This window comes from Cyrtonyx montezumae, unplaced genomic scaffold (genome assembly GCF_038088225.1).
Source record: "Cyrtonyx montezumae isolate F1298 unplaced genomic scaffold, pur_monq_1.0 scaffold_9, whole genome shotgun sequence".
NCBI classification, from domain to species: Eukaryota; Metazoa; Chordata; class Aves; order Galliformes; family Odontophoridae; genus Cyrtonyx; species Cyrtonyx montezumae.
Window position 1 is genome coordinate 8603539 of NW_027072100.1, and position 14179 is coordinate 8617717.

The 14179-nt window shown below is 50.0% G+C and overlaps 1 protein-coding gene across 1 annotated transcript in view; it reads left to right on the forward strand.

Annotated features, from left to right (window-relative positions):
* Positions 1 to 4023: 4023 nt before the first annotated feature.
* Positions 4024 to 14179, forward strand: part of NTSR1 (neurotensin receptor 1) — a 44181-nt gene continuing 34025 nt past the window's right edge. Inside the window, exon 1 of the mRNA XM_065754249.1 lies at positions 4024 to 4680. Coding sequence (XP_065610321.1) covers positions 4024 to 4680 — 657 coding nt within the window. The remainder of the gene's footprint in view (positions 4681 to 14179) is intronic.

Below are 14179 nucleotides of genomic sequence, written 5' to 3' on the forward strand. Positions count from 1 at the left end.
GTTGAGTAATGCAATGTTTGTAAGTAATGATGCGGTCAGTATTATAGTCAACAAAGCTGATATACACTCACTTTTCTATCACTTCTTTCTTCCTCACTTTCTTGAATTAGTTTTCCTTCTGCTGCCCAGGATTGTATCCTAGTAACCCACCTTAGACAACCTTGACTTTCAGGAATGTTTGAATAAGGGAGTACCTGTCCCAGTGATTTCACCGGGATCTGACTTTATAGGTTTGAATCAGGAACCTGGTCTAAAAGATATTTAGTGTGGGGAGCTGTGACCTCAGCAAAAGGCTGACACTGTCTTTCAGTGTCTGCTTTTAGCACAGAGCTTTCTCTTTGCTGCTTTCAGTGTCCTTCAGAAAAATCCCACCTGGAGAAATGAGACTGCAAGAGGGTTAACACAAAAAATTCCTACTGGTCCGAGCTGCAAGGGGAAAAGCAAAGAAGAAAAACACTTGGGTCAACATAAAAGGAAGTAAGGCAACCTGTGGGCCTTGTATCCTGGTCACTGTGGGACCCTCAGCTCACAGTCCAGGAAGTTTTAATAGGCAAGGTCTTTAGATGATATTTTCCTGCAAGATTTTAAGTAAATGCCTTGCCGTAACATTTGAGATCAGGAGCCTGTTGGTTTCCATGAATCTTTCCCTTTCTAAGCCACAGACACACACATACAAAATATATTAAAACGAGCCCAGCTTAGCTAAAAGGTCGGCTAGTTCAGAAACAAACAGCAGGGATTTAGGCTGGAAGCTTTAGCGCACAAGAAGAAAACGATGCACCTCTGGTTCTGCTTTTGCTTGGAGGAGAATATGGATTACATCCCTGCAGGGAACAGAGGCAAAGGCAAGAAGACATAGTTTGGCATTCATTTCAGTACCCCACACAAGAAAGGGGACTGCACGTAATCCTCAGGTCATGTCCAAGCAATAGGGACACTAATGGTGCGTTGGGAGATGTTCTCCATGAGCTGGTGACTTCACTTGGCACTACAGCTCCACACATTCCAAGGGAAAGGTTTTCAGGGATCAGTTCTGGACCAGAGCTAGGTGTCCAGCTTTGTAAAAGTGTTGCAAGGAAAGAAGATAGAACGGAAAGCTTCTGTAAAGGCAAAGGGACCAACAAAGAGATGTTACAAAAGGAAGGAAAATAATGCTCACCCATCTCCAAAGATTTAGGTGCACAGGGAAAGAACTCCAAGAGGGAGGGCCTCTAACAAGGAACTCTCACTTAGTGGCAGTCAGCCCTTTAATGAGGCCTAAGAGAGGTTGAGTCTGGCTCCAGCCCTTCTGGTCACACAGGTGAATTGCTTTCACCTATGCTTCCAGGGCTGACCATGTTTTTCCTTCAGGTGCTCTATCAGTGGTTCAGGCCGTGACCCAGCAGTCCCCATACAGCTTCCAATAGAGATATGAGGGAGGTTGACCCTTTTCCATCTGGTGATATGCTAAGGCTTTTGTTTATTTTCTTTGTTATCAAGTGACCCATGTTTCTGCGTGGGGAATTGCAAGGCTGTATGTCAGCAGGCAGACTCTGGGAAGCCAGAGCACTCAGGCTCAGCTAGGGAAAACAGTGATCAATTTGCCAGCACCGGTGTATATTGGAAAGCCATACTGTGATTTCAAATCTTGTCATGCACTCATGCTCTCTGATGACTCTGCAAGAGGTGCAAGCTAGCTAGTTGGGTTTATAGAGGAGTAATGTGTTGTCATCCTTCCTAATTAGCCTCATCTGCTAGGAAGAGCTGAAAAAGAGGTACCCTTGCAATGGGCTTTTAAGAAAGCAGAGATTTGGCAGTTGACACAAACTGCACCAGCCTGCTGAAGTGCTGATTGTAAATCAATAGCTACACTGATTCCTGGTAGCTGATATTTCAGATTGTAATTAGAATTCTCATTTAACTATATCTCTGGGTATTCTCTGCCAGCATTTGACACAGAGGAAAAGTGGAGGATGTAGTACCTGGAGCACTCTGGAACAGCTGCTGGGACAGAGCTAGATGCGATTTCTTCCTTGTCAGCAGCCGTGCCTGCATTGTCTGTGTGCAGAAACACGAGGCAACAGAATCCAAAACAGAGCATTTCTAGAGACAGCTATTGATATAAACGTGCGCACACATGCTGTAAAATTAGACCAGCAGATGGGTATCTAGTTTATGGCTACAGCAATTGCTTTCCACAAGGCCAAAATGAAGTTACAGGGCCAGGGAGGGACAATAACTCTTTGTTATGTACAAGGATCCCAAAGGAACACTTTCACTGCCTCAGGGTGAAGTGCTTTAGTGTAGGAGCATGGGTTTGGGCTTGGACCATAAGCTCCTGCAAATGGGGGGGGGGGGGGGGTAAGAAATAGAAAGACTGGGAACCTGGGAAAAGAGCATACCCCTAAACTGCAGCTCTACTTGAGACAGCAGCCCAAGGACCTGGATCAAGGGCTGAGAGCAGCTGGGGACCCCAGCCCTGGCAAACTCCTCTCTGCTGACAGAGACCTCATAACAAAAGCTTGTAGATAAAAGGAACATTGATGCTAAGAGATTATTAGTCATTCTTTAAACCAGTGTGGGATGAACGCTGGAAAACATTTCTCTCCGTATTTGTATGACTACATGAGACTAAAGAAATCTGATTTTGGTCAGCTTTCTGTGGTGATCCTGTCAGCTGGATTCAAGACAAATTTGGGGGAATGTTGGCTCTTGGTGTTTGGCAGTGTAAAGTTCACTATATGCATGCAGAGATTATTCGATTGGCTGCGGGATTAGATATCTTCTTGCATCAAATAGATAAGTGGTCTGCAGGACATCAGTACACTCAGAGCCCACCTGTGTTTGGAAACACATCTGCCAACAAATAAATTCAGACAAGTGATGGCTGCCTCAGCCAAATCAGTGGATGGGAAATCACTGGATGAGATTTCCTAGATCTCTGTGCAATAGTAAAGAGGTTTATCATAAAGACAAGTGAGTAAACAGCTCACTGAGGTTTTAGAATGCAGGAGCCAGATCAGCACCATGAACCTGAGAAAGTTACCCTCAGTTACCCCCATCCTGGGTGTCCATTGCTGTTGGGGATCCCTTTATCACCCTCAGCATCTCTGTGGCTTCTTCGTGCCCCCTGCAACAGAGCAGCTCAGGGAAGAGCACTCATCCCCAAACTGGAGGACATGGAGATAAGTGAAAAGTGACATATGGGGATCAAAGCAAAGCAGCTCGCTGCTGATGCTGCTGAGCTGTAGGGCTGAGAAGTCTTAGGGTGGAGGTAGATATTTTTATGTATTTTAAATGTATTTCTCCTAGAAGCAGCAGAGATTGTGGGCATTTGGAGGCTAGCAGGTCACGGGGATGTCCAAGAGCATGTTGCTGGTCTCTCTTGACTGAGGGACCGAGGTGAGGGGGTAATAGGGCTAGGGCCCCTTCCCACCCCCCTGCCGGCCCTAACCTTACAGCCCTGCCTCACGTGACTTTACATAGGATGGAGAAGCGGGGCTCCAACGGGAGGAAGGGGACCCAGTCCCAGACCCCGGGGCTCCGCAGCCTCCTCTCCCCAGCCCAGCCGCTCCTTCCCATGGCTCGAGTTCGGGCTACGAGCTGGGGCTGCAAAAGCGTCTTGGCGGCGGGGATGGGGCAGGGGGAGCGGGTGGGGGGGTAGGGGGAAAGGCAGCGCTGGGGGCGGCGGTGCAGCGTCTGCCGGCGGTGCTGTGCGAGGCGGCGGCGGTGTGCGCGCGTGTGTGTGTGCGTGTGCGTGTGCGTGCGTGTGCAGAGAAGCTCCTGCCGTGCCCGGACACATCTGGGCTCCGGGGAGCAGCGGGGAGGAGATTCCAGAGCTGCGGGCTGCACACAACGCGGCGAGGCTGCTCCGGTGCGTGTGTATCTGTGTGACACGCTCACACGCGCACAGCAGCCCGGCAGCGGCAGGCACCTCCTCCCCGCAGCATTAAAACGAGCCAAGTTTCCTTGCTGGGGGCAGCGGCACTTCGGGGCGGGCGGTGGCTCAGAGCTGCAGCCCCGGCGGGGCGGATCGGCCTCGGGATGCACCCCAACGCCACGGCCCCGGCCGTGCCCGGCGGCTCCCAGCACCTCCACCCCAACGCCTCCAACCGCTCCGACTTGCTCTCCAAAGGACCCGACGAGGAGGATCTGGACGTCAACACCGATATCTACTCCAAAGTCATGGTGACCGTCATCTACCTGGCTCTCTTTTTGGTGGGCACCGTGGGGAACTCCATCACGGCGTACACGTTGGTGCGCAAGAAGTCCCTGCAAAACCTGCAGAGCACCGTGCACTACCACCTGGCTAGCCTCGCCTTCTCCGACCTCCTCATCTTCCTCCTCTGCATGCCCATCGAGCTCTACAACTTCATCTGGGTCCATCATCCCTGGGCTTTCGGGGGGGCTGTCTGCAAGGGCTACTACTTCCTCCGGGACGCCTGCACCTACGCTACGGCGCTCAACATCGCCAGCCTCAGCGTGGAGCGCTACATGGCCATCTGCCACCCCTTCAAAGCCAAGAGCATCATGTCCCGCAGCCGCACCAAGAAGTTCATCAGCTGCATCTGGATTGCCTCCTTCCTCCTCGCCATCCCCATGATCTTCACCATGGGGGAGATTTATGCTAAGAATCAGGATCCGGATTCCATCATCTGCACCACCATCGTGGACGCCTCCACCCTGAAGACGGTCATCCAGGTGAGGACCCCGAGCAGCCGGGGCCGGGCAGCCGCCTCCTTCCCTGAGCTGGAAAAACCCAAACTTTGCCGAGAGAAGGGCGGGGGGGGTGTAGGGAGATGAGGCGGAGGAGCCGGCTTTGCGAAGCGGGGGAGCGGAGCAGCCCCGGCGGGACGGGATGGCCCGGGGTGCGGATGGGCGGGGGGGTTTGGGGAGTGGGGGGATGTCGTCTCTGTTTGCTGTGCCCCATGCTCCTCCTGCCCACCAGCGCCGGGCTGCGAGCCCGCACTGGGGTGAATCCCACAGCGGGGTAAATCCGGCCCCGGGCTGGCGCAGCCCCCCCGGAGCAGCTGTCCCCACTGCCCGCAGCCCGCCCTGTCTCGGAGCGGAGCCCTGTGTCCCGCACCTCTGGGAGTTAATTGCAGAGATCCTCAGCCTTTCTTTACATCTCCCCTTCGGCTGGAAAGGGACCGGCAGCATCGGGACAAATAAACCCATCTTTCTGCTCTCCTCCCCATCTCAGCTTCTTGGGATGACCAGCAGCTCATTTCATCTGTGAAGGAACAGACTGATGCCAGAAAGTTTTGGGCAGCATAGGCAGCCAGAAAGAACAGCAGCTGCAAAGCTAGCGGCTGCTATTCCGGCTGTCTGGGGAAAGCCATGGCTGGTTTAACTGGCAGCCCCCCCTCCTGACTTCAGGAAGGCTTTGCTGGTCTCCATGCACTGCTTAATCTAACACTCCCATGCGTGGAAAGGATTTCAGCATCACCACTCACAGCGCTCTGAGTTGGTGAGGCATTTGTTCACTGGAGCATTAGGCTTGAAAAATGTAAGAGAAGTGGAAGGAAAGGCAGACAGAGCAAGACACCAATCTCCGTAGCTCCTTTGCTGCCAGGCTTACATGTGATAGCTTCTCAATCCCCTGTTTGGAACTTGAATTTCAGGTGGGTCTCATCTGTAGGGTTCAAAACTGCAAGTGTACTAAAGCCTTCAAAATGTTCCTCCAGTTAGAGGAAAAGAACTTAAATGGGAACAGAATGATTTCTCTCAGTAAAAGCATGTGAGGGTACAGACAGGAGAAAGCCCAGAGCCTTCAGATGTTATGGGATATCTCTCCAAGTTTCCCACTGCACTGCTGCTCCAGTAACCAAAATCCAGCCCGCACATAAGCACTGAATTCCCTCCATATTTTGTCTCCACACATAACTTTCACTTTCAGATCATGGAGGCTGTTCCTCCTGAAGCTTTTTAGCTTTTCTTAGTAGCAGCCCAGCGTGCTTAACCCAAATTCTCTATTCTCTAAGGAGGTGTGAGCCATCTGATTCAAGAACAATGTGGCTGGAGTGCATTATTTCCACTTATCTTCCTTTAAGGATTAAACCAATGCTTTGTGTTAACACGATAGGGCTAAGGAGAGCAGATTATTTCCTAGCCATATCTACAGAGATTGAACAATTCTCAATGTATTTTACAGCCTTGCAGTTATTCAGGAGCTAACTCATCGTGTTATCTGAGTAAAAGATGGGCAGACGTGAATGCATTGTGCATGAAGTTTGCCTGTGGCCTCTTCCTTACATTTTTATTATCATTTCACTTGTGAATATACTGAAAAGTAGAAGGAAGGAGGCAGCTGTGTGGGCAGTGGGGGATCAGCATACCTTTCCTTCTTGGGGTACCTGGTTGTGAACATAGATATTGCTAAGATAGGAGCTAATTTCATGGCTGGGGGCTCATTCCTCCATACCCAGAAGCAGCACCCAACATGAAGCAGGGCCCTGGGTTGGGGAGGGCTGCAGTGAGTAAGCAAAGCAGCTGCAAGTCAGGTTTGAAGTGCATTAAGGGAAACCACTGCCCAGTGTGTGATCAGGCATTCTCACGTTGTGAGCTGTGCAGGGGTTTAAAAACATGAAACGAATAATGGAAGACCTGTGAAAGAAAGGGCAACAGTAATGTGCGAGAGTGATGCACAAAGGTCCCACAGTTCAGAAATCCAGAGCCCTTGGGTTCTGCAGAGGACTGAGGCTGCTTCAGAGCAGGTCTCTACATCTCTTTCGTTCATTTTCTGCTTTTAAATTAATCAGAGCAATGATACATTTGCTCGAGCTGGCAAATCTCTTGTATTAAATCACTCAACATATTTTACTCTTCCTGTTTGGCCAACTGCCTGAAGTAAATTGGGATTATTATTTTTTTAATTATTTTTTATTTTTTGTCACCATCGGTTCTCCGAGAGGTTTCATTTGGTGACTAATTGCAAGCCAGGCCCTGAACAAAGCCAGTGCAACCATTTATAGACTCAGAGCCCAAGGGTGCACTCTGCTGAGCCCAGGAGGATGCTCCTCTGGGCTGGAGCTGCCTGCCCACGCTGAGTATTGGGTGCTCTCCCTGAAGGCTCTTTCTGGTGGAGTTCCTCACTCTTAGCTTTCCTTAAGTTCTGATGGACACTCCCAAAGGAAACTGTACTGTGTGAGCAACCAGAGAAAAAGAATGAACCATTCAAACCACACGCCGCACATTCCATTTTTTCTCATATTACTTAACGTGTGTGGCTCAAATCGTGCAACTCTGAGAAGTAATTAGCAGCATTCCTCTAGTAATTACAGATGGCTCAGTGAGGAGCACGCTGCTAGGCGGGCGGAGCGACACATGAGTGTTCTGTGGGGTGTCACCCATCAGCACCACGGGGTGCTGAGCATCTGGCCTCGTGCCATCACAGCGTGAGCTCCGTGCGACCCCTGGTATTTAATTCCTTACAGCAGCACCGCTTCCCAGCTCTGTTTATCAGCAGCCTTGCAGCTGCTGAAGTCAGGCTGTGAACCTGCTTCATGATGTTCTCCTCGGTGCCAAGCTTGCCTGTTCCTTCTGTCTGTTAGAGGCATCTGGTTTGGATGTTGGCATCGTTTTGGGATCTGGTCGCAGGAATAAGTCCATTATAGTACATCATTTAGGTCTAGTTAACACTTTAACTGGCACACATCCTCTAACACACACTGCAGCCAATTTTATGTTTTCTTTTCTTTTTTTTCCCATACAAATTAAGCACCTCTCAAAGCCATTTCCATACAAGTAAATTAATGTTTTCATGCCACTTCAGCTGGAGGAGGTTATAACAGCTGCTTGTTGTGGCACCACTAGATAAAGAGCTGCGAGGCAGAGCGACACGTGTGCTCCGTTCCCCTGCGGGTCAGCCCTTGTGCTTTTGGCTGCTCGTGATTTTGCTCTCAAAACAGAGTGACTGCCCCACATCCACCAGCGTGCATTGTTCATCCTGTTCCAAAAAGATTAAAATTTTAATGTCTGGGCAGCAGCACAAATACTGTTTTCTTTCAGTGCCACAGTGTGGGACAACCTGGGCTTGGTGGCCTTGCTGCAGAACATCCCCCAGGCTCTGACTGGGCAGTTCACGTTCCCCCTTTCCAAACCCTGGCTATTTGTATGCCTGTGTGGGATGTCTGACAGACACTGATGGTTTATTGATGCAGATGGTGCGAACCCATTTATTGAAACACATGGCAGTAGGCCCTGAGCCTCCATAAACCGTCAGTGCCATGGTCTCCAGGTTGATTTCTTGCTGGGGGATCCTCTTGGCAAGCACAGTGGGAGCTGTAAATCTCTCACTGTTTTGGGTGGACATTTTCCATGCTCTGCTGTGCGTCATCCCACTCTTGTGTGGCTGCAGCTCTCCCACCCTACAGGTCCATTATTTGTTTTATGAAGGCTGCTCATGGTGGAATAAATAACACTGCACATGAAACAACTGTTTGCCTGAGTAGGTACTCTGCTTTATTTCTTCTTGCATTGAAGTAATGTGCTGAAGGGCTTCAGATCTGATGGGGTGGGAAGGACACGGGCTGGGGATGGAGGAGCTCTTTCTTGTGTGCAAGATCCCTCACACAAGGCAGCTGGCCTGAACACTTCCCTGGACCTAAGCATGCTTCCAAGTTCATCTATTCAACCCTAATTTATCCAAGGGGCCCAGCATCCCATGCACGATGTTGCAAACACTCCCTTACACCTCCTGCAGTGATGACATGTGGCAGGATGCCTGGCAGGTCCATGGGGCCCTGCAAATAAACCTAGCAAAGGTCTCTCCACAGCACATGAAAAACAGTAATGAGTAAAACCAAAGGGCTGAATTCTCTCCGTGTTTGCTTGCATGTCGTATCCAGGATTAGTTGGTGGCTTCAGTTCAGGAATTCTGCTTTTATACTAACATTGGCTTAGAGGAACTGAGGCTGGTTTCTTTTCCTTAAGTCACAGCCAAATTCCTGCTATGGCTTTTAGAAGCAGGGCTGTTTTCAGTCACTCGCACGGTGATAATCCTACCCCTGGAGCCTGGCTGATAAAACTATTTTGGATAGAGGCACAGGGTCTCTGCCCACCAGGGGAGCCCATTTAGTAGCAGAGTGGGTCAGCTCCTTTAGGACAGGTCTGTGTCCGATGCAAGATTCTAAAGGTCTGCCTTTTTCCACAGTCCATGATTCTTTAATCCAGTAGACACAGCCCACCCAGTCCCAGCCCATTTACACATGGTCCATCGTACAGCTAGATCTGACTTGAGTAAGCCCCCGTGTTTGCTGCTTTACATAACTGCTTGGCCTGCTGTGTTCTGCCAGATCTTACATAATTTCTTCTCTTTTCCCCCCCCCAGTTGATTTTAATTCGCTTGATATTTCTTCCTCCCCCAGCCCCCTTCTCGAGATGTCAGCTGGAGGGAATCAAAAGCGAGGAAATGTGGCCGATCAATTCAGCTCTTACGTTTTCCTCTTAACAGCACTTTGTAAAAGCAGATGAAGGTATTCTAGAGGCTCCTCTTCCCAGAGAAAAAAAAATGCAGCTGCCTTTAATCTCCTTCCAGATCACTTAAAGCAGCTATTTAATTGTCTTCTCCCTGCTTCCCCCTCCTTTCCCTTAAAGGCTTTTTCTATCGTCTCCACGCAGCATCTGCTGGAGATGTGCAGATGGCACTTGAGCTGCCTGTGTCCTGCCCAGCACACCTGATGGCTGTGTCTGCCATGGGACACTGGGCACGGATGGGGGCTCTGGGCACCAGTGGTGTGACCATCCCATTTCCCAGCTGTGAAATCACAGCTTGGTAAGGGACACGTTGGGATGGGTGCTGTAGTCAGGAGGGCACAGCAGCTGAGCGGTGTCCAGAGAGGTTGGGAACATGGTAAGACCCTGAGCTGGTGAGGTCTGAGGCATTGAGCCCTAAAGCAGGCATTGTTATATGCCAACACAGCGAGCCCTGGTCCTGGCATTCATCCTTTCACTGCACAAAGCAGGTAAAGCCCTGTTATTGCACTCCCAATCCACCTGGTCGCTCTCCCACCATGTGAAGCTGGAGGTGCTTTCAACACCCGCGCTCCCTTATCTCCACACCCCACATCCCTCTCACTGTTCAGTCTGGTGTGGCAGAGAAAAGCAGATTATAAGCTCTGAGCTTCCCCAGCCTTTTTTTCTACCTTCATATGCACGTGAGCACCCTGTGGTCTCCCATCTGGTCCCTGTCACCCTCTGCAAGGACACCCCCGAGCAGAGGGTTTCACAGAGACCTTCCCCTTCCCCAAGTGATGCATTTGGCAAATTCAGTAACATCAGCCCACAGGTTTTGCCTCCTGTGGGTGCCATTTCTTCAATCTAATTTCAAAGCATCATAGGTGTGGGATTAAGAAAAAAAAAAGCTGACAATACATCAGTCGAGCTGATGAGTTATTCAAGAAACAAGAGCCAGGGGTTGGGTTCAAATAAATAGGTGTACCAGCCCTCTCTGGGAGGCAGAAATTTCCAAGCCACTGGTTCAGTCCCAGTATTTCCCTGCATTCAGAGTGTCAGCTGTTGAATTTTCTGTGGGTGGGAGGGCAACAGCAGTGAGACACTTTTGTATCCTGTGCTCAATCCCTGTGAGTGCGCTGTGTGTCCATAGGCCTCCTCCCTTCTGGGCCACCACAAACCTGTCCCTCCTGATCCTATGGGGCAGAGGATGCTGCAGGACAGGGCTGGACATGGCTGTGTGGTGTGCAGACATTGTTTGCTTCTTGTCTCCTGTGGCTTTCCCACGTCAACATTTGCCAGTGCAAGAAGTGTGCTGCATGGCACGGCTCCATGGCAGCTCATCTCTACCAAGGAAATAAAATAACAGAGTGGTCTTTTTAAATGAACTCTTGTTTGTGAGAGGAAGGTAAGTTTCTTTGAAACTTTTAGGTGATTGTCAGCTGAAGACAGGCAATAAGATTTTCTAGTTTAAATTTTTAAAGCATAACTTCTCACAAAGTCTTCCATGCCCGAGCAGGAGGCATCTCTTCTGTACAAAGCACTCACCTCTAAACTGTAAAGCCACACATAGTGAAAAGCCCTTTACATCTCAGTAATTCAGGGGTGTCAGAACAGCTGCTGGGCTGGGGCTGTGCCTTGGGGGCAGCACTAACCCCCCCCCCCAATCAGTGCCCACCCTCACCCCATACTCCTTGCCCACCATTTGCAGCCAGCCTGCAGGTTTACATCTCCCCAGATACTGCACCCTGTGCTGTAAATCTCCCTTTTATAAAGTTGTCTCCTTGCCAAGCGGATTTCTAAATATACAGAAGAGGAACAGGCAGCCTAGACAGGGCTGGGGATATAATCTGATTTCAGCAGTGTGTTCCCTTCTCTTTGCAAATACCCTCTAGTACTTCCTGCCAACTACTACTCCCTCTAGATAATAAAGAATAAATTTGAGGCTGTTGCTGCTGGAGCCAACTTGTGCTCCTGAAGCAAACCCATTATCTTGCTCTTGGGGATCGGTTCCTCCTTCAAGGAGCTCTTCTGTTGCAGAAGCTGTTTTGAAAGGAAGGAGATGAGGACCCTGGAACTCTCTGTGGGCCTTCGATGCAGCCACTTGGAGGAACTTGATGACCACATTGGTTCCCTTCCCGTGGCAGGCTGGTGTCTCCCTCCTGCCCTGAGCGATGCTCACCTGCTGGGCTCACTTCTGCTGCTCAACCATCTCACTGCCTTCCTCCTTCAGCCTTGAGGCACGAGGTCTGCTCTACCAACTCATCTTCTCCAAGCAGATCTCTGCAGCACAGACTGCACAGCAGCAGGGAGCACTTTGACACAGGGTGACATATAGCCCTGGTTTTGAGCCCAAGCAGCTACTTAATGGGGTTGTTGAGATGCCACGTCCCAGTCACTGCAATATAATTAAGAACAAAGCAGGTCTGTGGAGCTGAACTGCATGAATGTGGTCTCAGTCAGTGGTAGGACAGCAGCACCCTGCTCTCCCAGAGAATGGGTTTTGTAAGCCCTCAGGTATCTGGGAATGTTCAATACCAATTTCATATTAATTTGCTTTTCACTCCTCTTCTGTGATTGTTTCGAAACCATCTCATTAAAATGCAACACATGCAACCACTGTTAAAGTTTAGCTCATTGCTTACATCATTCTATTGATTGCTTCTTACATTTTATCCTCAAGAGGACAATTTATACATTTAATTTACTCGTTTCATTCAAAAGAGAAACTCACAGATATGTCCCTCCCTGCAGCCCACACTTCGCTCTTTTCATCGCTGTCAGTTACAGTCTTACGACACTGCCAGTGTTCCTCATCCTCCAGCTCCAAGTGTGTGGTGAAGCACTGTGGGAGAAAGGGTTCACACCAGAGCAGAGATATCTGACAGCACTCACCATCCCACAGGGCTGTGTGAAGAACTGGAAGATCCCTTGAGATGTTACAGAGTTGGGTCCCATCAGTGCCACTGTGCAAAATGAGGTGCATGCGTTGCGCCGTGGCTGCATGGTTTCCATGAGGAAAGTCTGCCAGCAGAGCATGGGGAAAGCAGAGGGCCCGAGGGTCGTGTTTCTGTAGCAGGTTGGTCAGCAGTAAGCTCTGAAAGCAGCTCAGGGGTTTAAGGATGGATTAGCAGCAGGGCAGCGGCCAGGAGGGCACCGGGACATGGCACAGCACTGCTCCGAGGTCTGTCCTGACCTCGGAGCTCCGGAGGGAGCATCTCCGTGTGCCAGGTCTGAATCTCACACCACTGCCCAAATTCTCCCCTGGGCCTCAGCCCTGCTGCTGTAGTAGAGCCACACCACCCAGCTCTACTGTCCCCATGAAGTGGGTTAATGTCCCCAGATTGAGTTTCTCAAAGCTTTGAGGGCAGAACTTGCTTCTACCGTTTCCTCCAGCGCTGCATCTGTGCTTTTTGTTGTAAAAAGAGCTCACACCAGAGTCTGCTGTCAGCAGTGGGACAGTATTTGACTTAGCTGTGGCCTTTTATTTATTTATAACTGCATATCCAGCAGTTGGTATCATATTTAATGCAAACAACATTCAAGTGAAATCCCCACCGAGAGGCACATTATGAAGATTAACAGCCTGGCTTTTCTGTTACTCCGATTAATACAGTGCTGATTTGTGCCTGGTACTTCACAGACAAGTGATAAGGATAGCTGAGTGAGGGAACCTGAACTTGAAGCTGTCGTTCTGCAAAATCAGTGCCTGACATCCTGCTCAACAGCTGGAGGAAAGGGCCCAGAGCATAAGGGCCTCTGGGAAACACTGGCATCCACAAAAGGAGGAGAAAAAGAGTGCTGGGACCTGCAAGGTACAGCACGAGGAGAGCAGGTGGGCACTGCACAAAGTCACAGTGGGGGAATGTTACGTTTTGCAGCCCTCACCCAGGGGACAGCCCCTCAGCCTCATGTCCCCAGCTGCCCCCAGAAAGGTAAAGGTGAGCCCTGCTGACCATGCAGCATGCCGTCTGCGTGGGTTTTATTTCTTTTAATTGCACAGCCTGTTTCCATTTTAAACAAGCTGTCAGGAAAATTAATTTCGCCAAGCTTAAGATGCCATTGAACAAGTTCTCGTGCCCTGCAATTATCTGGAGCTGTTTTATTCCTTAATGTATTCATGTGATGAATTTGTCAGGTGCAACGCTGCAGGCTCAGCACCTCTTTAGGAACTTTATTAATAGGTTTTTGTCTCGTCTTCTGTCTGAATACTTCAGCCTCCTTCCCACCCTTTGTAATCAGATTACTCCTTCCCCCAAATTCTTGTCCCATTCTCCTGTGCATGTGCATGTGTCATGGAGGAGAACTGTGGCCAAACCCCTGACTGCTGCCAGGACAGGGATCTGTTCTGCTTTGTTTTCTACTGTGGATCAGGCTCATGTTCCAGCTCTGCAGAGAAGCTGCTGCGGGCTCCACGGTGCTGAATAATGCAAAGGGGCTCTTGCAGGATCTTGGCTCTGGTCTCAGCATCTCTTCCAGCAAACAAGGTCTCCCCTCGTCACTGCCTGTGTGCTCTGAGCTCCTCTGAAACGGATTGGAAAGATATCTTCCCCAGGGGATGGCTGTGTCACAAGGAGACCATGCAGGAGGTCTTCCACTTCCACGAGTGCTCCCCTTCCCTTCTTCCTTCCTCCCATTTTATCAATGGAGACTTCTCAGGAAAGGTCACCCACATTCAGTGATGTTACAGCAGGAAGAAAGCTGCCTTCTGCCTTCATTATTCCGAAACAATTCTGGTTGGGAAAGG